General features: G+C 57.1%; 1 protein-coding gene across 1 annotated transcript in view; it reads right to left on the bottom strand.

The window, feature by feature from the left end:
* The window catches only part of COL5A1 (collagen type V alpha 1 chain), a 202,522-nt gene that overhangs the window by 87,184 nt on the left and 91,061 nt on the right, over window positions 1–24,277 (bottom strand). Inside the window, exons 7-15 of the mRNA XM_058445929.1 lie at window positions 23,597–23,836; window positions 22,245–22,412; window positions 21,778–21,834; window positions 15,590–15,631; window positions 15,297–15,359; window positions 3,995–4,069; window positions 3,729–3,821; window positions 1,285–1,341; window positions 42–95 (exon numbers count right to left, since the gene is read on the bottom strand). Of these exons, the coding sequence (XP_058301912.1) occupies window positions 42–95; window positions 1,285–1,341; window positions 3,729–3,821; window positions 3,995–4,069; window positions 15,297–15,359; window positions 15,590–15,631; window positions 21,778–21,834; window positions 22,245–22,412; window positions 23,597–23,836 (849 nt within the window). The remainder of the gene's footprint in view (window positions 1–41; window positions 96–1,284; window positions 1,342–3,728; window positions 3,822–3,994; window positions 4,070–15,296; window positions 15,360–15,589; window positions 15,632–21,777; window positions 21,835–22,244; window positions 22,413–23,596; window positions 23,837–24,277) is intronic.

Below are 24,277 nucleotides of genomic sequence, written 5' to 3'. Positions count from 1 at the left end.
GGAGGCACCCGCCAGACGGCGAAGGCAAGGATCCCACATACCTGAGGCCCCACGTCTCCCGGCTCGCCCTTCAAACCTCCGCTCCCAGGGGGACCCTAGGGAGACACGGTGTGGGTTAATGTCTGCTCAAGGTGGGGACTCGGGAACACAGGAAGGGCTGGGGGTGGCAGGGGAGGGGGCAGGGGGCGGGGACAGGGCTTCGGCTACAGTGCTCAGCACACAGAGCGCGACCTGCCTGCCTCGAACAGCACCAGGGGGAAGAACGATGACTTTCCAGGAGCGGGGAAATGCAGTTGTTTGGATCTCTTCCTAATCAGGAATACAATTCTAGATGTTGGGGCCCGCAAACACCACAAAGCTCCTGGAGATGTTTCTCTCCAGGGTGAACCTGATCGTGGCCCGTTACAGCCCAAAGCTTCGAGCAGCGTGTGCACCTGCTATGGGCCCCTCAAGGCCAGATCCCCCAGATGTGGGAGGCCAACCCTGAGTCAGGCCCTGTGTGGAGGGGACCGAGCCCAGACCCAGCGGCAGGCGGCAGAGCCAGGAGGGCCCCTGTGGTGTCGAACTCCTCTGTGTGCCTGCAAACCCACACTCCTCCCTGGAGGCCCCAGTGCCTGACATTGCCAGCCTCTGCGTGTTCCTGGGCACATGCTATATGTTTCTTATGCATCGAGGACTCCAGATGAGAGCTAAGTCGAGGCCACAGGGCGGGGGCAGGTAAGGCTGGAAATCCTGTGCTCTGCCCCACACTTAGTTATCTTCAACTCTGGAACAGGGCTGTACAAATGGAGGCCCCTGCACCACAAGGCAAAGTCACAGCCTGTGCGAGGGGCTTCCCCAGGCCCCTGGCTGTAGCAGAACCCCATCCCTCCACGGAGCCACTCCCCTGGTGACAGCTCATAGCGTGTTCTCTGCAGGGGGAGCCTAGAGCTCCAATGCAGGGGTGAGGAGGGGCCTCCTCCTCTGATTCCTGCCAGCTCCTTTCCATTCAGGATGGAGTTGGGGGCTGTTTCCCAGGATCGCTGATGTCAGCTCTACCCAACTCAACTCTCTCAAGTAACTTCGAGGCACAGTCACCCATCCCCACCCCCAAACAACAAGGGGGCTGAAGCAGCACCGAGAGAGGCCCCTGGTCCCCCGGCCACCCTCCTGGGAACAGGCACTGGACTGAAGGCCGCCCTGTGTCCACAGGACCCCAGGGCCACCTGCCACTGTCCGCCAAGGACACAGGCAGTGGGCCAATCCCCATACCACGCCCGGCTCTCAGATTTGCCAATGACTTACCACAGGGCCGGGCCTCCCTGTGAGACCCATCGGGCCGGCTGGTCCCCTCAGTGCCAACTGCAAAGGAAAAGTGAGACACGCTGAGACAGGGCCCAGCAGCGGTGCCCCGGTTTGCTGGCGCCTGAGCCGTGAGATGTGGCAGGAGGGAACGGGCAGACTGGACAGAGAAGGGACAGGAGACTCTGGAAGAGGAGGTCTGATGACTCCCCAAGGGCCCCCCGACTTCGATGGGGCTCTCAGCATCCACGGGAGTGACGTGGGACATGCAGAGGTGCAAGCCAGTGGGCCCCCACTTCCTCCCTTGAGGGACAGGCCCCATCCCTCCTTCCTGTCTCTCCAGCCCACGCAGAGGGCCTGTTCCCAGCCCATCACCCTTGGCTAGGTCTGAAATAAGCCTCTCACTCTGGGCTGGGCATATGGAGTACATTTTATACCTGAGCTCAAGCTGAGTCATGACATATTTTATCTCACATGGGAGGTGCTTGAAGCACTCCCAGCCACTGGCAAAGTATTTTGGGAGGGTAGGAACCCACCTGCCCCATCTGCATGTGGCCCCCACCTGCACCAGTGCAGGTCCCACCGCTTTCCCACAGAGCCTCTTCTGCAGCTGCCAAGTGACTGTTTCCCTGGCAGATGCCATCTGAATTTTAGAAGATTTTGTTTTGCATTATAAAATCTTATAGCCTATCACCCGTTTGGCTTCAATTAAAATACACAGGATAAAAGGCCAGCCAGGCGGGCCCAAGCCCATAAACGCAGTGGCAGGTAGCGGGGTTTGCTGCACACCGCCTTCCATCATTCAGGCAATTTGCTCCACAGTAACGACTCCGTGCTTACACTGTCCTGTAATTACCTAAGCACTCTGATCATTAACATCTACTCTGGCTGCCGTGGGAGCTGCATAAATATTTCTCAAACAAGGGATTACTCAGCAGCTTTCTTGTGCTCCACTGGAGGGTTACCCACCCCCCCAGCTGCCCCACGGGGCAGTGTTTACACCTATCGTGGGCAATCAGCAATCCGGAGCCAAGTCTACAGAAAACACAGGCCACTAATGAGCAGTAGGGAGGCAAGTGCTCCTCAGGACCCCCGAGGCTGAGAGTGAGGGGCTCTCTGGGGCCCAAGGGCTCTCTCCCAGAGGAGCCCAGCTCCAGCCCAGGCAGCCCCTTCCAGGAGCCACATGGGTTTCCGGCTCCACTTCTGGATCCCAGCAGAGGGCCTAGCACAGAGGCAGAGGTCACAAACGGTGGAAGGTGGGCCAACTGGGTCAGAGGTGGAGGGGCCCAGAAGCTCCTTGTAAAGTTAGAACCTGGACCCTCAGCATGGACGAAGAACTGCTGAGAAACTCCCCAAACAGTCCCCATGATCTCGGGGTCCTGCTGGACACTGATGTGATCTCGGGGTCCTGCTGGACACTGACGTGATCTCGGGGTCCCTACTGGACACTGACGTGATCTCGGGGTCCCTACTGGACACTGACGTGATCTCGGGGTCCTGCTGGACACTGACATGATCTCGGGGTCCCTACTGGACACTGACGTGATCTCGGGGTCCCTACTGGACAGTGACGTGATCTTGGGGGGTCCTACTGGACAGTGACGTGATCTTGGGGTCCTACTGGACAGTGACGTGATCTCGGGGTCCCTACTGGACAGTGACGTGATCTCGGGGCCCTACTGGACAGTGACGTGATCTCGGGGTCCTGCTGGACAGTGACGTGATCTCGGGGTCCTACTGGACAGTGACGTGATCTCGGGGTCCCTACTGGACACTGACGTGATCTCGGGGTCCCTACTGGACACTGACATGATCTCGGGGTCCTACTGGACAGTGACATGATCTCGGGGTCCCTACTGGACACTGATATGATCTCGGGGTCCCTACTGGACACTGACATGATCTCAGGGTCCCTACTGGACACTGACGTGATCTCGGGGTCCTACTGGACACTGACGTGATCTCGGGGTCCCTACTGGACACTGACGTGACCTCGGGGTCCTACTGGACACTAACGTGACCTCGGGGTCCTACTGGACACTAACGTGACCTCGGGGTCCCTACTGGACAGTGACATGATCTCGGGGTCCCTACTGGACACTAACGTGACCTCAGGGTCCTACTGGACACTAACGTGACCTCGGGGTCCCTACTGGACAGTGACGTGACCTCGGGGTCCCTACTGGACACTGACGTGATCTCGGGGTCCCTACTGGACACTGACGTGATCTCGGGGTCCCTACTGGACAGTGACATGCTCTCCAGGTCCCTACTGGACACTGAGGACTGGACGATCCCACAGCTCCTGACCCCGGCAAGCAGGCATTCTGGGATCAAGACAGCTGCTTTCCTCCAAGTTGGGCTCTGAGCCTGACTCACTCACTCCTGTTGGCCCCTGGGGCTGGGCTCTGTCCCCTTCAGGCCCCTCGGGACCCAGCACTACTCACCCTGGCCTGCTGAAGGATGGCCTGCGCCTGGGACTCCTGGGCTGAGACCATGGGGCCTTTGGAGCCCGCATCGCCGCCACCTCCAAACCGGAACTGCAAGTGCAAGACAAGGGTCACTCTGGGAGCAGTGACGTGGCGCCCAGGCAAGACCGCAGACTGAGACGGGGCCCACAGGCCTCTCCAGCGACAGCGTAGCCTCAGAGGGTCTGGTTTGGAGCCCACCTGCCCCAGCTGCCTCCCCACCTCCCACCGATGAGGGCACTCACGGGCAGCATGAGCATGGTTCCTGGAGGACCGGGCAGGCCATCGGCCCCAGGAAGGCCTGGGCGTCCAGGGGGGCCCTGCAGATAAGGGGCCAAGAGAGACGAGTCAGAGTGCAACCAGGCCAGGGCTGGGCTGCAGCGAGAATGAGGGCGTCGGAGAAGTGGCCCACCCGGGAAACGCACTGGACACGCACAGAAGCTGCGAGACCCCGTGGCAGGAATGTTTCAGAAACCCCAGCCTGGAGAAGGGAGGGGCACGGCTGTGGGCTGAGGATCAGAAAGGCTTTGGAGGGAGGGATAAGAAGGGAGAGAGGTCTGAGGTGGGTGTAGAGGAATCCAGAGACCCAGCAGGCATCCTCTGGGGTCTCAAGGCACAGACAAGGAGCCCGAAGGTGAAGAGGCAGTGTCGGGCTCCTGTCGCTCCAGGAACGCCCCTTCCAGGTCTCCATACCCAACAAGAAACAAGGACTCCAGGCTGAAGGCCCGGTGCCTCCTGTGCCCAGTGGGCACTCGTCCTTAATGGGCTCCAAGCGAGCCGCCTGTGCCTGCTCAGATGGAAGACGGGACGGAGCAGCCACTTGCGTGGACAGACACGCAGCAGAGCAGAGCACACGCTCAGCCAGAGCAACTTCAAGAACCCATTTATACGCAAACGACACAGTGCCCTCCTCACGCCCAGCCAACCTGGCCACACAGACCTCCCTAGGACTGGATTCTCTAGACTAATTCCAGCCAGCTTCAGACCACTATAGGCATGTAAAACCAGTAAGATGATTTATTTTCAAAATAATATTTGATCACAAAGCTATTTCACAAAAGCAAGCAGATTCCCAGCTGGCCTAAAGTAGATGAGACTTGTCTTGCATAGAGATGGGAGCTTAACCCCCTCTCCCCAGTGAGAAAAGGCTCCACCAGCTACACTCCCGTGTAGCGGATGGGTGCTGGCTCCAGTCTTCCGAATCAGCAACAGCTACACTGAGCACGTGTGTTCGCACCACCCAAGCGAGACACTCCCTGCCAGGAAACCCATGATGGATTCCCAATTCCCAGACAGGAACACCAAGAACCTGAGTGGTTCTTCTGGAACTATCCAGAAGGCTGTGGAGCCATCTGGGCCTGAACCTAAACTTGCCTGCCTTTTCTTCACTGGTTGTTTTTTATTGCAGAAGTAACTCCATTTCTTGTGAAATGTCTTAAGGTACAGATTTATAGAGTGAAAGCAAAAGGTTCCTTTTCATCTCCGGATGTAACCAGTGCTCACGTTCTGTAAGTGCAAAGGCAAAGATGGAGATGCACATGCTGGACACACTAACTAACACGTTCATCACTATGAGGCCGTGTGGCTTCGGAGTTTTGTTTTGTTTTGTTTTGAGACAGAGTCTCACTCTGTCGCCCAGGCTGGAGTACAGTGGCACGATCTCAGCTCACTGCAACCTCCACCTCCCGGGTTCAAGCAATTAATTATCTGCCTCAGCCTCCCAAGTAGCTGGGATTACAGGTGTCCACCACCAGGCCTGGCTAATTTTTGTATTTTTAGTAGAGACGGGGTTTCACCATCTTGGCCAGGCTGGTCTTGAACTCCTGACCTCGTGATCCACCTGCCTCGGGCTCCCAAAGTGCTGGGATTACAGGCGTGGGCCACCGCACCCAGCCTCTTTCTTTTTAATGGTTCTGTCCCTAAATATTCTGCAATTTGTTCTTGAAATCATGGCCTATCTCTGTAGATCTCCTTGGCAACATCTGTTGCATCTCCCAGGCACAACGGACTCATCGTTTATTTAAGCCATCTTCTGCCGATGCATGTTGGATTGGTTCCAGTTTGCATTGTGACAAACACTGCCCGATAGAACATATTCTGCTAGGTAAGTCCCTCAAAGCAGTGCTGCTGGGTCAAAGAATGTATGTATGTGTATATTTCTTAATTGCTAATGGATACTGCCAAATTGCTCCCAACTGCCATTTTGGAAAACACTTTCAGAAGACAAAAATCGTGTTTAAAAAATAAAGATCCAGAATATGTTTGCCACCCAGGTTTTGTCATTGACATCCAATCCTGATAGCCACTTACAGCTGAGATTCCTGTGTCAGAATCAATTCCAAACCAAACCCTGCATTTAACATTTGGGGTCAGTGTCTCCCAAGGACAAGCTGCTGTCTGTGCAGTGCATGTGTGTAAGTGTGTGTGCATGTGTGTGTAGATGTGTGTAAGTGTATGTGTGTGCATGTGTGTGGATGTATGAATGCATGTGTGTGCATGTGTGTGAATGTGTGAATGCATGTGTGTGCATGTATGTGACTATATTAATGCATGTGTGTGCATGTACATGTGCATGCATGTGTAAACGCATGCATGTGCATGTGTGCATGTGTAAATGCATGTAGGTGCATTGTATGGGTGTGCGTATGAATGCATGCGGTGTGTGCATGTGTGTGAATGCATGTGCACATGAATGCATGTGTGTGCCCGTGTGTGGAATGTGTGAATGCATGTGTGTATGCATGTGTGTGCATGCATGTTTGTGCGTGTGTGCATGTGTGAATGCATGTGTGCATGTGTGTCTGCATGTATGAATGCATGTGTGTGTGAATGCGTGTGTGAATGCATGTGTGCGAATGCATGTGTGTGAATGCATGTATGCATGCATATGCATGTATGTGTGGATGTGTGAATGTGCATATATGTGTGTACGTGTGTGCATGTGTGTGAATGCATGTGTGTATGCATGTGTGTGTGTGGGAATGCATGTGTGTGCATGTGTGCCTGTGCATGCATGCTCCTGCTCACATGGTGTTGCTGTAGGAAGCCAGGAAGTCTCCTCAAGGCCACTCCTTGTCCACTGCTGTCCATTTCCAAAGACCCTCCTTTCAGCATCCTTCCTGCCTGTTCTAAGCCACGGTGGCGAAAATCCAAACTCCAGGCTGTGAAAGCAACTTCCCTCTCATGCTGCCTCTCACCGACACCCGGAACAATTCCAAAGAATGGGAACGTAGACGAACAAGGATAACGTGAAGTCCTAGAAGGAGGAGACAGTGCGGAGAAGAAAGGAAAGAATGTCGCGACCCCCATGAACCCTTCCGAAGTGTTCAAATTTGGCACGAGTCCTCATGGCCACCAACATAAACCTGCATTTGCTGTCACTTAGAAACACTGTCAGCAAGCCTCTGCCAAGCCCTGTGGTCTCTAACGTAAAGACTTTGATCCTTGGGCTGAAAGACACGGCTACACCTCAAAGTCACATTTCCAATTTGATGACACAAAGCACGGGCCAGTGATGTGGCTGTTGTCTGTGACAGGGCAGGTGTCAGACACCAAGCGAACGCTCCAGCAGGCCGACACACAGGTCACGTGGAGGCTGCTTGGCTCCAGCCACTGGCAAAATATGGCAAAATAAGAAATCCCACCTTGCCTTTGCTATTTGAGGGTATTTTCCTGTTACTCCATTAGCTGGCCCCCAAATCAGTGCCCTAACTTGGTCAAACAGCAACGTTCTGAAGGCCCTGGCACAGAAGGGCTCTCAGTGTCATACCTATACCAGGTGAAGAAATCAGGCACCTATTTCAAATGCAGGCACCACTGGTATCTAACAGGGTTTCTTTCCTGAGGATGTCCAGGCGTCTTTTGCACAGAGACGACGTGGCCGGGTGACCAGAGGCCTCACGAAGTAGTTTCCTCTGCCACTGCAGATTCAGCAGGTGAAACTGTCCCCACGAGACCCTCGGCTCAGCCTCAGGGGAGAGGCACAAGGCCTCTTTCCAGGCTGGGATTTGGGTCAAAGCAGTGAGCAGAGAACTCTGAGCCTCTTCTCTTCATAGTGGTGGCAAGTTTGGGAGGAGCTGCAGGACCTGCAGGAGGCTTTGTGTTGAAAAGCTCCCTCCCACTCTCGGAAAGACCTGGAGCAGGAGGGCAGTGTGCGGGCGTCTCTCCAGAACCTTTGTGTGCATGTGGTTCTGTCCAGGCCCAACCCTGGGCAGGCCCAGCTCGGGAGTGGCCCGGAGAAGCTCTCAGTGGTCACTTCCTGCTGGACGTCTCCTGGCTGTGCAGAACACGTGCATGACCACATGCGGTGGGCTGAAGGGTGCCTCATCCAAGGTACGGCCAGGTCCTGAAACACGTGACTGTGCCCTTACTTGGGGTCTTTGAGGATGGGAGTGAGGATCTTGAGATGAGATCTTGGGTCCTAAATCCAATGATGAGTCCTTGTAATGGAAGAGGAGTGGAGGCAGTGACAGAGACACAGGGGAGGGCCGCGTGAAGACAGAGGCAGAGACTGCAGAGATGCGCCAGCAAGCTACGGGGGCAGAGGATGGCCAGTGGCCACCAGCAGCTGGAAGAGGTGAGGAAGACCCTCACCTGGAGCCTCCAGAGGGGGCGCAGCCCTGCCTACACCTTGATTTCAGATTTCCGGCCTCCAGAACTAAGAGAGAAGACATTCCTGTTGCTTTAAACCCCAAGTTGGTCATCAATTGTCCGAGGATCCCAAAGAAATGAACCCACCTTTCATTCATTCATTGAGAGGGTTCCTACCGAGCCCCTTCCAAGAGCTAGACAGACACTCTTCCAGGAACCCTAGGGCCCGTCTAAAAGACTGGAGGCAGGGCCCTATCAAGAGGCCTGATGCCTCAGACCGCACCCCTCAATCAGAACTAACAAACACAAAATCCACAGGAGCGGCTCTTTATCCATAGGCCACCAACGATCGGGGCTCTGGGTAAGACCTGCGGCCTTGAGGGGCCCACATGAGAAAGACTCCTGGACTCACCCAGCCATTGCCACTAACCAACCGTGATGAACACCCTGGCAGGCCCCGCGTCGGGTCTGACAGCATAGTGTGCTTGGGGCCAGACATGCGGTTCCTGCCAGCTGTCCCTTCACTCTAGAAATGTCCCGAGGTCTTTGCTCCCTTCACCTCTCTCTCCATAAACTGTACTTGATTTTCTTTTCCATATGAGAATGTATACCCTCCAATGAATCTTCCTTTCAACGCCGAGCTCGCTTTGGGAGACACACGCTGCCTCCAGGGCTACAGCAGAGGAACCCACAGTTCCCACAGATCTCCTGGTAGGGCACGTAAGGCTTGGACAGATTCCTATCAGTGGCCTCAAGGGACTAAACTTTGAAGATAAATGTGACTGGAAATGGCCAGAAGTCATTCATGACCAGGCTGCTGGGGAAGCGGGCACACAAGCCTGCAGACCAGCCTCCATGGAAGGGCCACCGTGTGGAGGTGAACCCAGACAGTGCATGCGTGTGTGTGTGCATGTGCACGCCTGGGTGTGTGCACGTATGCATGAGTGTGTGTGCAGGTGTGTGAGTGCATGTGTGTGTAAATGTGTGTGCACATGTATGGATGAGTGTGTGCATGCATGCATGAGGGTGTGAATGTGTGTGTACATGTGTGGGTGTATGTGTGTGCATGTATGGGTGAGCGTGTGCATGAGTGTGCAGGTGTGTGAGTGCATGTGTGTGTAAATGTGTGTGAGCATGTATGGGTGTGTGCACGCATGCATGAGTGTGTTAATGTGTGTGCGCGTGTGTGTGAGCATACATGTGTGCATGTCTGGGTGAGCGTGTGCATGAGTGTGTGTGAGGTGTGGGTGAGCGTGCATGTGTAAGTGTGTGTGCATGCATGTATATGTGAATGTGTGTGCATGTGTGGGTGTGGGTGTGCATGTATGGGTGTGTGCATGAGTGTGTGCAGGTGTGGGAGAGTGTGCATGCATACGTGTATGTATGGGTGTGTGCATGTACGCATGAGTGTGTATGGGGGTGTGTGTACGTGTGTGCATGTATGGTTGAGTGTGTGCATGTAGGCATGAGTGTGTGTGTGCATGAGTGCATGTGAATGTCAGTGCATGTGTGGGTGAGTGTGCATGCGTGTGTGCTTGAGTGTGTGTGTGAACCTCTCTGAGCAGCTCTGCCAAGATGTCCTGAACACTTCCAAGGACAAGGAGAGACTGAATTAGCATGTCCCATCCACAGGAGCCTGGGAGCCAGGAAAACAAATGAATCCCATGCTGCTCGCTTCTTCCCCACAGTTTTCTCGAAGCTAAACAGCAGCCGCGTGCTCATGAGTGGACTTGCTCTCTGTGTCATGTTGCCAGTGATCTAGCCTGTGTCCTATCCCACCCTGAGTGTAGCTCCAGCAGGCCATGGGGAGGGGACGGCACAGCAGGGCATCACCCCAAAGCTGGTCCTGGGGAGACCACACCAGAACCTGTTAGGTAGAGATGAGCCACACTCTCTGGCTGGGAGGTAGTGACTGCTGTTTTTCAGGGCATGGCTTACATACGAACCTTTTCAAGGCACAGAAAATGCACTCACACAAAAATCCCACGGGGAAGGCTAATCCTGGACACATAAAAAAGAGGGGGAAAGGGTTTGAGCCCCTGCTGAGTGACAGGAGGGGCTCATAAGACAGCGCCAGGCAGCATCATTATTGCCAGGCTGCTTCTGCACATAATGGGGTCATCGAAGGGTGGGCGCCTCCTCCCAAGGCATCAAATGCATCCGATTATGCAGGGAGCGAGGTGCCCCTGTGTGGCAATCTGGAGAAAGCTGGGGAAACTGCCTCCACTCTGACCCTGAGGCGGCTGGGAAAGAAACCTGCATACTGAATCCTGGGGGCTTCCCAGAGGACAATCCAGGCCTCCCAGACAGTGGGACCTGCCCACAGACCCAGAAAGCAGATCGTTACTTTACCCAAAAATAATACATATGCTGCAAATGGAAAGATCTGTGTGAAGTCCATCTTAAGAGCAGCAGATGAGCGGCTGGTCAACACCAGCTGGAGCTCCCGGGAGTCAGTGAGACGGTAAGCAAGCTTATTTCTAGAGGAAAACGTTGAACTCTCCAGTGGACTGTGGAGATTCAGGAGGAGCTTGGCCACAGCATCCTGAAAAATGCAGTCAAATCCACACTAACACTGGACAGTATTTGGGAGCTGCCTTAAAACACGGGAGTGCCTGGGGTGCAAGGCTTTCGGAGGGGCGCGCAGAGAAGGGAAAGGAAGGGACTCGCCTCGAAGATTCTCTGATCACAGGGACCATTTCTTAGGCACAAACATCCGTGGGCACCAGCTCTGGGGCACACACGCGAATGGATGTAGGGGGCGCTCACAAGCAGCACAGAGGTGGCACCTGCCTTCTGGGTGTTTCTATCGAGGCTAGCAGGTGTGGGCCCTGGCAGTCCATGGAAGGCGGGACTCACTGGGGCCTGAATCTTTACTGATGGCCCCCAGACCTCTCCTTCCCCTACCTGCCCAAGCAGCCCAGGGAAGGGCTTCACTGGGCAAACACTGCTCAGCGACCCACAGGGGCATGGCACTGCCACCATGGGATCATAGGGAACCTTCACAAATGCATAGCCTCATGATTTCAGACCCACTGATGTCTGACTATATTCTCGGATGCCCAAAAGAGTCAGCCCCTACAGAAACGCACTGGCAGGTGGCACAGAAGCCGCAAGAAACCCAGGCCGGAGAGGGGCTGAGTAACGGCCACCTGGCCCGCAGCTCCCCTGGGGACTCCCAGCTCTCTCGGGTTTCTTCTGAACCTCAAAGTAAGAGTGGCCACCTTCCTTCTGCCACAGGGGATCTGGGTTCAACCCCAGTTCCACCTCTATCTCCCTGCGGGCTTTAGCACATTGCCCCAGCTGTGCACCTGCTCACCAGTCACCTGAGGGAAGTGGGATGAGACAATAGCTGTCTCCACCCGGACACAGCCGCTCCAGATCTCCCATCTTGGGATTCCCAGCTCTTCCTCCAATGCCTTTACTAATTAATTCTTGCTGTCTAACCATGCCTGGTTTGTGCCTTTTCTTCCTCACTGGAGGGTGAGTTTCTCAAGGCAGGCCCCACTTCTGTGCCTCTCCTTGCACCCTGCTCCCTGCAGGCAGCCGTGGGCACAAGAGCAAGAAAGGGTTTGAGGTGCTAGAAGGCAGATGCAGCATAGAAGGTTGCCTAAGGGGAGCAGCGGGAGAGTGTGCAGGGCCCACCAGAGTGTGTGAAGGAAGCGACGCCCAGGGCTAGTCAGTGGAGGCACAGGGTGCAGGATTCAGCGGCTGGTCAGGGTTGCATGATGCTCAGTGGGATGCCATGGCACAGGTGCACAGACAGCTCCCAGCCAATTGCCACGGCTGCCCATGGCTGCCCACAGGGAGCAGGGTGTGAGGAAGGGCACAGAAGTGAGGCCTGTCTTGAGGAACTCACCATCCAGTGAGGAAGAAAAGGCACAAACCGGTCACGGCTACATGGCCCTTGGGGAAGGGAGGAAGGGCTGGGGAATCCCAAGGCGGGAGGTTGGGAGCGGCAGGGAGAAGAGGGCTCTTCCAGACCCCAGGGAAAAGGCCCTCCCAGACAGAGGCACAGGAGGCCAAGCAGATGGAGGGGACAGAGCATGCCACTCCCCTGCAGAAGGACTATTTTGTGCTGAAGCCAAATAAGAATCGATGGATGCAACAAGAGTTCTCTTACCTCCCCCTTTCTGCCTAAAAGCAGGGCATTACCCCCTCCTCCCACCCCACCCTCCCACCTCTGCTTCTGTATCAGGATTTGGAGAGTGCCCCTTATCACCTGAGAGGGATGCCAGCCCCCGATGAATCTGCATCAACAGACTTTGCCAAGATAACCTTAATCTTCCATTTGTTCCTCCGTGGAGTTCCTAGTCACTTGCCCACCATCTGTCAACCCTCGAAGCCCAAACCTCCTTTTCCCTGGTCTAGCCGCATCTCCACATCCTATTGCCTCTTGTTAAAATGGTATATATGCTCCCGAACCCAGGCACTTTTTTTGGTTTTTACTTCTTGTCTGTGAAGCCCCCAGGCATAGATTAAAAGTGTTAAAATCGTATGTCTCTTCTCTTGTTAATCTGTCTTTTGGAGGCCCCAGATGCTCAACCTCCGAGGTAGAGAATGTTTCTCCGCTGCACAGGAACCTGAGCCCAGTCCACCGCAGGCTGCACTGCAGGGCCCCACCCCACAGCCAGTGATCTTTCACAGCTGATTAGTGGGCATCGAGCAAGATCTGGACATCAAGAGGACGCTGAGCTGTGAGCAGGGATGGCTTCCTGAACAAGGCTGGCCGGAGCTGGACCCAGAGGGGTGGGCAGCTCTCAGCTCCTGGAACCAGCACCCCTCCCACTGGAAGGGCCCTGGGGAGGCCGGTGGGCTCCAGGTCTCTCCTCCGACTCCACGGATGGCAGACCCTGGAGGAATTGGTTCCTCTGCCAACCCCAACCTCAGTCCTCATGCTCCTGGACCCTGATTGAGTTTGAGGAGGACCAGCTCCTATACCAACGATATTCTCCAGTCAGGGCCCTGGACTCCTCCACGGCAGCTGGGTTGGTCACGGTGTCACAAGGCACTGGCAGGGCCACCCACCAGTGACTCCCAAGCCAGGATCAGCCCAAAGGCAGGGCTGGTTCACACCATTGAGATCCCCAGGCTAGACTAGTGCCCAGCACTGCAGGCACTCAGTACAAATCTGTATGCTGGATGGATAGAAGGAGGACGGAGCCGTGGAACACCACTGAGGCAGTGTCAGTCAGCATCTGGGTGCCCTGTGTGTCAGCTGGCATCTGGGTGCCCTGTGTGTCAGCCGGCGTCGGGGTGCCCTGTGTGTCAGCTGGCATCTGGGTGCCCTGTGTGTCAACTGGCATCTGTGCCCTGTGGATACCACCCTGTCCTACATCTGGGAGAGAAAACAGCTCCCAGTGCCATGCAATGCACTCTCCTTTGCATACGAACCCAGCCACACCTGTGGGCCCATCCGCAGGCAGCTCTGCGGAGGGGGAGCTTGGTCGTCGCCCCATCTCACACGAATCTGTGGGGAGGGGTCTCCAGAGAGAGCTGGGGTGGCTGCAGCCCCCAGCACAGAGCTCCAGCTGTGCCAGTCCTGGCTGGGCAAGAGCAGCGGCCACTCGCTGTTGCCTGTCTGGAGTTTTGGAGATGTGGCTGCCAGGCCGGGGATGCTGTGAAAGCTTTGTGCTCCAGAGGCCAGCCAAGCCCCCACCCTGCTCCGCTTCCTGCCACGGCCCTTGCCATGGAGCAAGACCCGCCTCTTCTGGGCCCCCAAATCCCTGACCGTGAAAAGCAACGCGGCGGAGAATCTTTCTGTGTGGCCCAATCTGATGTGTACTGCCCTCAGAGGTCACCCAGCCACACAGAACGGTAACAGCCTCCTCCCGCATTGCTGACCCAAATCCTTCCCTCCAAAGGCCGGCCTCAGTGCTCCCATCTCCTCCCCAAGCAAGCATCCCCACTGGCTCGGCTCTTGCTCCCAAGAAGGCTGCAGCCACCTGCCCCTGCGTCCTGCTGCCTGACCTCACCTGTCCTGCACCTCCCCAGCTTTCCAGGGGTACTGAGCGCCTGTAAGAACCTCCAGGTCCAAGGCCAGGACTTACTGTCCTGGGCCCTGCCCCGCCTTTCCTGAGCACTGCTGCAAAGCCACCAGGCACTGCACAAGACACTCCCCAAACGCCTCCCCGTGGAGTAACCTGGGAAGCATCCCTAGCCACTGCGCTGGCATTACGAACCACCTTCTCACACGACCAGACCCTGCCCTGCATCCACCCACAATAACACCCACAAGGTCCTCACTCTGCTCCGGACAGCAGGCAGGGCCCTGGCATGAACACCCGTGAACACCCACACGCAGCCCTTGTTTCTCCCACCCACAGCCCAGCCGTCCAGGAATCAGTTCTTAGTCCTTCTGCACTCAAATCCACATTCATTCCAACAGCAGGAAAGAGAGAAAACTCCCGCCCCGCCGGACACGAGGAGGCTGCAGTACTCGGAGCGCCCACCAGGTGTCAGAAGGAAAACGCCGCAGCCAGGGAGCGGCTCTCCATTCCTCCCGCGGCGAGGGACACCCGAGGACGCCTCTGAGCCTGTGAGCCAGGTGCAACCCAGACCAAGTGAGTTCCCAAACCCAGCAAGGAGGGCGGCCGATTCCACGTGGTGTGGCTGCCTGGGGGCGAGGAGTGGGCAAGGCCCCGGAGCCATCCGCTGTGGTTACTGCTGCTGCTGCTGCCGTTTGCGGGACACCTGCGGGGTCCTGAGGCCACCATCTGGGCTGAGCACTGGCAGGCTCCCTGGGCCCCGAGGGGCCCCACTCTCCCCACAGCCACAGTCAGCCCCAGAAACATCCGAACAGGGCTGGTGTGAGGAGTGCCTGGGCGAGGGGGGATTTGAAGACGCAAGTCTCTGGGTCACCTCCACAGGCAGGGACAGCTCGGGTCACAGTGTGGAGAGGAGGCATGGGCAGCCCCACACCTCATGTGATCTCAGGAAACACAGTCAACCTCTTACCCTTTCTCCAGGGTCCCCGACTTGGCCAGTGGGACCCATGGTTCCTGGAGGTCCGGGAAGACCCTAGAATTAAAAATAAAGTTGGGGCAGAGTTAGAAGATGGGGCCGCAGGGCAAGGTCCGATTTCCACCTGGCCAACGAAGGCAGAGGTGGGTGGGAGAGTGCTGGCTCCCAGGGGATCTGCAAAAGTGGAGAGCCCCCCTCTTTTCCATCCAGGAGACATAAGGGGTGTCACCAACCCCACCCCACCAAGCGCACCTTCTGCAAGTCACAAGATAAAGCCGGATACTCACCGCAGGGCCTTCCGGGCCAGGAGGACCCTCGATGAGCATGCCCTGGGGAGACAGAGAAAGGGCGTCTGAGACCACGGCCCATCCCTCCCGACACCCCAGACCCCAGCGGACAGCCTTCAGCTGTGTGCACAAGAGGCCCTGGCTCAGTTCCTGCTGTCCAGGGGAGTCACGAGCACAGACTACAATGGGGGCCTGTGGTGGGGCCTCAATGGCTGTCCTCCTAGCACTCCCGGGCAGAAGAGCAACCCGGGCCAGCGGCCAGTGACAGACACAGGCTGCCTCAAGACCAACGCCACGAGAAGCACCTGAAGACGCCGAGATGAGGAAAAGGAGCCGAGACCACCAGGCTCCCCGCATCGCCCTGAAGGGGAGTGCCAGGCAGGCCCACCAGGCCACAGCCACTCGAGGGAGGAGGTGGATGCCAGGACAAGGGGACTCGGGTGGATTTAGGAAGGATGAGGGAAAAATAGGTGCCCCAGCCCCAGGCTGAACTTCTGCCCCCAGCCAGGACCACCGTCAGGCCCCGGGGCTGCAGCCTCCAGACCCCGCCTCCCTCCAGGTAAGAGGTGCATCCTCCCATGCACACAGCAGCGCAGAACCCATGGGAAACCCTGCCAAGTCCACCTGCCCGCTCGGCCCTCCTCCTCCGGCCCTCACCTCGCCACAGGGCCCACCTGCCTCAAGCACACCCAGGCCTCACTCTAACCCCAATGCGGACAGGGCCTCCTGGCCCCTGGGTCAGCCTGAGCCCCGGAAAAGACAACGTGGATGGCTGTGAAGGCAGCGGTGGGAGCGGCTCCCTGCAGGACGGGGCTCCCTGCCCTGAGACCCCCACTTCCGACCCCTTCCCCAGGGCGGGATTCCTCTCTCCACTTCTGACCTGGCAACGCCAGGGTCAGGCGCCCCCAATGCCCCAAGAGTCTTCTGTGTTCCATGACGACTTCAGGGCAACTGTTCCTCAAGGGACTTGCTCTGACAGATGGGAGCCAGGTGCTACTCAACAAGACAGTGGAGAATGATCCCGAGGCAGCCAGAGATCTTTGAGGCAAGCTAGGACCCGGGGGGCCACATTTTCAAAGAGGTACCCAGGAACTCAGCATTCCCTGCCCTGCACCCCTTCAAGTGTCTGCTCCCCACATTGCGACACAGCACGCGTCAGCCGCCCAGCCAAGGCTCCAGCAGGCCCAGGGGCAGCTCTGGCTCAGCTCTGGAGGGTGTGGGTGTGGCCTCGGCGACACCCATGGGTACTGATTATCCTGCAGCTGCAGGGAAGGAAGGCAGGAACTGCGGCCATGGAGCCCTCCACCTACAGGTCAAAGGGTGGCATGGACAGCCTGGGGTCCCACGCAGAAACCGGCCACAGGGGCAGAGGCTCTGCAGAGAGTTCCCTAGGATGATGCCTGGTGGGGCTATGGAAGTGGAGGCACCGTGGAGACCCCAGGACTGTAGCGTCACCAGCGTCACCAGCGTACAGTGGCAGCCTAGGAGGGCAGCAAGGACGAGGCTCCAACTCCTGAGACCTGCTGTGCAAAGCTGTATGAGCAGTGCTGCCTGAGGCCCTGGGGCCGCCTCCACCCAGTGTGTCCAGGAGCTGGCACACCAAGTGAAAGATTATTCTAGAGTTGTCGGATATAAGGTGGTTCGTTCGTCCTGTTGGGTTTTGAACTTCCTCGGGGCTGCTACCCCTTTCTTCATGCCTCCCTTTTGGAATGGGAATCTGTCCCCCTCCCCATCACCATGTAGTTTGGAAGCATGAGGCTTGTTTCATTCCCCAAGCTCACAGCTGGACAGGGATTTGCTTCAAGATAGATAATTTAAGCCTAAGTCTCGCCAGTATCCGATTCGGGTGAGACTCTGGACTTTGAACTTTTGAGTGGATGCGGGTACCGGATGGAGTGAATATAAACTGTACGTGAGAAGGACATGAATTTGGGGGCTGGGGCAGAATGTGCTAGGGTTTGAATGTGTCTCCCCAAAAGTCACGTGTTGGAAGTGGACTCCTCAATGCAACCGTGTTGAGAGGTGGGAGCTTCCGGAGGTGATTAGGCCACCAGGCTCTGCCCGCCTGGGTGGGTGAATGCAGCTATGATGGGAGCAGGCTCGCTAGGGTGGGAGTGGGCTCCTGATGACAGGATGGCAGCAGTCACCTTCTCTCCCGCTCCTTCTCACCATGCAATGCCTTCCGCCATGTGAGGACACAGCAAGAAGGCCCTCGCCAGATGTGGTCCCTCTATATGTGACTTCCCAACCTCCAGAACTGTGGGTCAATGAAGTCCTGTTCATTCTAAATCACCCTGACTGTGGTGTGCTGTTACAGCAGCTCAAAATGGACTAAGACAGCTCACTTCTGACAAGTCAAAGGTTGTGTCCAGCCAGGCCACAGGCCACCGGAGGCTGCCGCCAGAGGTGCTGGGTACCAGGCTGATGAGGGGACTCCCGGTTCGGGGGACCGCAGATCTCCCCACCCCTCCCATCCTGCCCGGGCTGGGGAGCTCTGCACTGTTTACACAGATGCACCCTCAGAGAGACACCCGTGTGTGTGCTGTACACACAGCTCATCCAAGCAGCCTCCAAGATCCCAGCTTTCCAATTTCCTTCTCTGACAAAGGCAGCTGAGAAAGCCCAGGGCTGGGCTGGGATTAAGGGAGAAATCACTGGCCATCAAGGGGCCGGGGACAGCAGCTGCCTTCCCAGACACACAAAGTGCTTTTCTCAGGGAACTGGGGCAATGCGGGCGGGGACCTCGAAGGGGAGCCAACCCCAGATCATCCCAGGTCAGCGTCTGAAGGAAGCTGGGAACAGCTGGATGAATGCGCCTGGGGGAGGAGATGCCTAAACCTTCCCAGGCGAGGTGTGGCCCCGCTCCGGCCCCAGCCCACCCAACCACGGACGCCACTCTCAAAATTCACCCGGCAAAAGAGGAACGAGAGGAAGACGTCTCGATATAGTTAATGATATTGCATTGTAGATGTCATTTGCCAAAAGAGTAGACTTTAGGCACTCTTACCATAAAGAAGAAAAAGAGGCAGCTATGGGGTAGTGGTGGTGGGTGCAGGATCACTTCATTGTGTCTGTGCCTGGGTAAGTCTATCAAACATGCTGCACACCTTCAATGCACACAATTTTTTTTTTTTTTTTTGAGATGGAGTCTCACACTGTCACCCAGGCCGGAGTGCAATCTTGGCTCACTGCAACCTCCGCCTCCCGGGTTCAACTGATTCTCCTGCCTCAGCCTCCAGAGTAGCTGGGATTACAGGCGCCCACCACCACGCCTGGTTAATTTTTTTGTAGTTTTAGTAAAGACGGGGTTTTGTCATGTTGGTCAGGATGGTCTCGAACGCCTGACTTCAGGTGATCCGCCTGCCTCAGCCTCCCAAAGTGCTGGGATAACAGGTGTGAGCCACCGCGCCCGGCCGAATGCATACAATTTTAACAAAAGAAATAAAAGACCTCAGACCTGGCAGAACTCAAGACAATCTCAACAGAGGGTCCACCCATCTGGTGAACAGCACATATTTAAAAAACAAAAAACAGCGTCAAGTGGAGACGGTGATTTGGATGCCCCTAACGGAGACGGTGATTTGGATGCCCCTAACGGACGTGGCCCAGGTAACATCAGCCACTGAGTCTGGGGGCTTCCTGGCTGGGAGCACAGGGATAAGGATGAACCTGTCTCCTCTCGGTTCTGTAGATTCCTGTCCTTTGAGGGAGGCTCTGCGCTGGCTGACAATGAGAGGGAGCGGGACTGAGTGAGAAAGACCTGGGCACGCCCCTGGAACAGATGCATCTCCCAAGAGGGAGCTCAGGTGGGGCAGACAACAGACACCCCCTTCCACCGGCCGGGATGCCCGCAGGGCCCCAGGACCTGGCCATCTGTTTATGTGCAGCTTGGACCCAAGGACATCTGGCAGTGCTCCAGGTTAAGAAATTCCAACTGTTTATGTGATCTCTGCAGGGGGCCTGGCCAAAGGCCCCGGGACACTTGGAGCAGGCTGGGGCCCGGGGGAGGGAATCCTTCCTAACTGCATCCAGACGGCTGCTGCTTTTCTCAACAAAGGCGAACTGGACTTTCCGGAGCCGTGATGTTCCTGTGGGGCCACCTCAACTCTCGGCCCTCTCCTCAGCCCACCCTTGCCCACTGCTGGCTTCCCGGGGGCCTAGCAGTGGAAAACTTGTGCCCACCCCACACTCCCAACCCCCTCCTGGAGCCCAGACACCACGTTTACACTCACAGAGCCAGCTTACTCGGGAACGTGAGCCAACACGAAGCTCATTCAAAGGTTTCGGTCCGGCCCTCCCAGAGCGGGGAGGGGAAACCGTACTGGGATCCTGCAGAGCCAGGGGCACCTGCCCACCCTGAGATCCCATCTTCCTTCCCGAGCAAGAACCCCCTTTCACTGAAGCAATGGGGACAGCACAAAAGAAGCCCAAAGCCAACCTCAAGTCCACCTGGGGGCCAAGACCGTCTGGGGAAATGCAGCCGGATGTCCCACCTCTCAGTAACACGTGTGGCTCGGGGCTGGGACCTTGGATGCAGCCTCTGCTGTTGTTCACCTTCTGGCAAACACCCTTGGGCAGAGCAGAGCAGGCCGGCAGTCCCCTGCTTCTGGGTGGGTCCGCCCAGGTGGACGGCTGTCACTCTCCCCCACAGCCACTCTGCTCCCTGGGCCCAGGCCTGGCTCTGAGGTTTTCCACATTGCTGAGCAGGAGAACCCTGGCCTCAGAGTCTCTCTTCATGCCTCAGCACCCCCTTGCCCTGCAGCCCATGACCCTTCTGCCTCAGACAAGCTCTGTCTTCCCTGGACCCCCAGAGAGCACTGGAAAGGGGGTCTGAGAAAAGGATGTGTCTGTAGGCACTGGCAGGTCCCACCCCTGGGCTGGGCCTGCAGCAAGGGCGTGGAGCCCCACGAGAGCCATCCAGATGCTTCCATAGGCCAGGAAGGGGTGAAGCCCTGGACCCTGGGAATTCCACCCCAGAGGTGGGACACATCCCGTCTGCCCTGGCCACGGGCTTCAAACAGATTCCAGGGGGATAAAGGCCTGCTAAGTGCCATCCGTCAAGGTTCCAAGAGAATGTCCCCAGCTCTACAGGAGGGTGGTGGGTCACCATGACTGCACATTCTGGGAACGGCAAGGTCAGGGGGCTTCTGGGAGCCCCCAAGGTGTATCCTGAGCTCAGCCCTCAGGAACTGAGTCCTGGCGGCAGAACAAACAGCCGCCCCCAGCCTCGTGACTGGCCGTGGTGCAGGACGCGCACCTCCTCCTATGGGTACTTGGACACCATGGCAGGGTGGGCCTTGGCGATGGCTCCTCCCTGCTCTCAGGTCATGCCCACCATATGCAGCTGCAGGACTCCCTGCCCAGCTGATCACAGGGCATCTTGCCTGCCGGCGGCGGGGCGGGGTGTCAAGACCTTAGCGGCTCTGAGACCCCAGGGAGAACTGGAGGCCTCCCAGCCAGGCCATGGCCCCCTGAGGGACAAGGACATCCCAGTATGGGGCAGGGCCCCCACCAAACGCACCAACCCAGGAGGGGCATCTAGAACATCCTCCGCTACAGTCCCACACTTGAGGGCGTTATCAACAGTAACTTTTTTAACTCTCCCGTGATCTCATTACCTAACATAGTTGGGTTTTGCTCAGCTGGAATTTCAGCACAGTGCTGTTTTATTTCATTCCCTTGACAAAGTTTCATAAACAGTATTCCATGTTTCAACAGCTTCTGCAAACTTACTCCAAACGGTTGCGTAACAGACGCGGAGAGGTACGGCCACGTGTTAACTATTCCCTACCACTGCCGTGCGCATCTTTTACAAGGGATGGGCCATTTACATCCTCTCCTCCACCCCTCAAAGGGGACTCCACTTCCACTGGACAGCTCTGAGCTGCTTTTCATCCCAGGTGAAACTGACAAGCACTGAGATGCCCAGAGTTTGGGTGCAGGACCAGCTTTGATCAGCACCTATCCCGCCCCCTCCATCACAGTCCAGAACATCCCCTACCCGAGGGGATTCTTCACAAGTCCTGGTGACGAGTGGTGCGTGGACTCCACGAGACCAGGTGGTTCCTCGAAGTCACCCAGTGCTGGCAGGTGCAGGGGCCCACGGACCTGGTCATGCCCTACACACCCGCCGTGCCCCCAAGCAGCGGATGCCCCGGCACAGGGAGACAATGAGAAAACATCCTCACCGGCTCGATAATCGCTGGTTCTCCCTTTTGGCCTTTCTCGCCCCGAGGTCCTCCAATCTGGGGGTGATAAAAGGCAGATGGAGAGAGAATTGGAGAGAAAAGTGAGAAAGAAAGTCCAGATTACACAAAATCTGCCCGATTACACAAAATCTGCCCGATTTCACAAGGCCGAGAGCGCTATCATAGCTGGGCATCTCCCCAGGCCCAGGAGGATGGCAGGAGCGCGACAAAGCCCGGGCCCACGGGAGCCCGTGCAACTAGTAACGAAGAAACAGGCCGCGATGCACACGCTATTCAGAGCAAATTCGAGGCACTGAGGTCTCTTTAAAAATACAGTTTTGGGAACAGGGTGCAACACTTGAGCTGCCCGTAGAGCTCCACCCCTGAGGAGGCTCTTGGGCAGGAGCCCCCATGATTTCCCGCCAGCCCTCCAGCCCCATCCGGAATGGGGGCCTGCACCCTCTCACCCCTTCATAGATGGTATCCTGGTTCGCCGGCATTCCCGGCCCGATCTCCGACGGGGAGTTGGTGGGGTCGTAGTAGGGGTCGTAGTAGTTCTCGTCAAGGTTCCTGATCGTTTCCTCAGTGAACTCCCCCTCCAAGTCATCCGCACCTTCCCCTGGAGGCGGAGCTGGCTGCAGAGGGAGAGGAAGGCGCAGGGTCGCCTCGCAAATGCACCAGGTACTGCCTCTCCATCAGGCCCTGGGCGGGCACTGTGGCTATCCCGTCAACCGGGCAGAGATCCCAGATCCATCAGGCCCTGTGCTGGCACCATGGCTACCCGGTCCACTGGGCGGAGACCCCCCTCTGGGAGAGACCGCCTCTGAGGGCTCCAGGTCTGACAACTCCAGGACTTCAAGACCAGCAGCCTCCTAAGCTACACAATGCTTGGAGTCTGGAGTCCAACCCACAAGGAGAGGTCCCGTGTCCCCTGGCGGCCTCTTTATGCATCTTCTCCCTCCCACAATGAAGAATTATCATCCCAGACTGCCCTGGCATGAGGGCACACCACGGAGCTGGCACTCCATGGAGCTGGCACACCCGTGCACCCGCTCAGGCAGGGGCTCCACCCCACAACCCCAGGGTCTTGCGATAATGCATCCCAGTGCGGTGCTGCAGACGCAGGGGTCTGGACCTGCTGGAATGAGGTGTCCTCTCTGGCAGTGGAGATTCTGCATCACACAGTGGCTGTGTTAAGCATCGGCCATGTGCTACATGCTATGCAAGACTCCTCCCAAACCTGAAAATTTCACAGCCCCCAGAGACAGGAACTGTCAGTGCCATGTTGGAAAGGAGAACCCCGAGGTCCAGAAATGTGAGCTAACTTTCCAAGGTCTCGGGCAGAGCTTTCAGACCTGTCTGCTGACAGTCAGCCCCCATCCCAGCCAAGGCGGCCCCAGCTCCTGCTTCGCTGTATTTGTCTGGATCCTGGCTCCCAGCCCCATCCTGCCTGGCCACACCCAGGCCACAGGCAGGGACTCTGTCCACAAGCCACCCCCCTCCTCATCCAATTTCCACCTGAATCCTCAAAGACCGGAAGGGCTGGGGTCATTCTACCCATTTTCCAGGTGAAAAATTGACCACATTGAGATCAACCCAGCAAACCAGGGATTCCAGACTTGTTCAGCAGTGGCCTCCCCTGGGGAGTATGACACTGCCCAGCTGCAAAGGGCCCAGGGCCAGGGTGTGGCAGAACACAGGGGCCACCGGAGGACACCAAGGTGAGAATTGGAGTAAGAAGGGAGCTCAGCACTGTGGCCCCAGCCCCGGCCCTTGGCCCGCTGCCCCAGACCAAACCAATGGGAAGGAAAGACATTACGTCGGAGGAGTTGGAGGTGCTGGCGGTGCTGGTGGGAATCTCGGCCCCGGCGCCTGGGTCTGTGGGCTGGTCGGGGTTCTCCTCCCCCTCGCCATAGGTGAGGTCATCGTAAGGCGAGGGCGTGTAGTAGTCCTCACTGGGCACGTAGTCATAGTCCCCGATGCCAACGTCCTCTTCCTTCCCAGCCCCTTCACTGGTTTCAGGCATGGGAGCAGCTTCCGTGGGGGTCGGGGTCAGCTCCTGGGAGCCAAGGGCAGAGACAGCTGGAGTCAGGGTGGAGGCTGGCAGCGGTGCCAGGTCTGGGACTTGCCGCATGTCCAGGTGCAGGCATCTCAGTGGCAACGCCTGGAGCCCGGGCCTATCAAGAGGCCCAGAGACTCGGTGCAGGGGCCGCCACCATCCACGGGGCTTGGGGGCAGAGCAAGTGGGAGGAAGGCAGCTCAGCTGCGAGCCCCCAGTCACTAAGCGTGCTCAGAATGGACTCAAACCCACCCAGTTACACACCAGAAAAGGGCGAATCATATCTCAATATTGAAAAAACAAAAGTAGCAAAACATTCCAGGCTCTCAGAGCAATGTGAGATGACCAGGTCACCTTTCCCCAGAAGATACACACATGCTCGCACACACAGGCTCATGCACACCCGTGCCTATGTGCACACACGCTCACACACACACACAC

This window comes from Hylobates moloch, unplaced genomic scaffold (genome assembly GCF_009828535.3).
Source record: "Hylobates moloch isolate HMO894 unplaced genomic scaffold, HMol_V3 SCAFFOLD_10, whole genome shotgun sequence".
NCBI classification, from domain to species: Eukaryota; Metazoa; Chordata; class Mammalia; order Primates; family Hylobatidae; genus Hylobates; species Hylobates moloch.
This window is presented reverse-complemented; position numbering and strand designations above follow the sequence as displayed.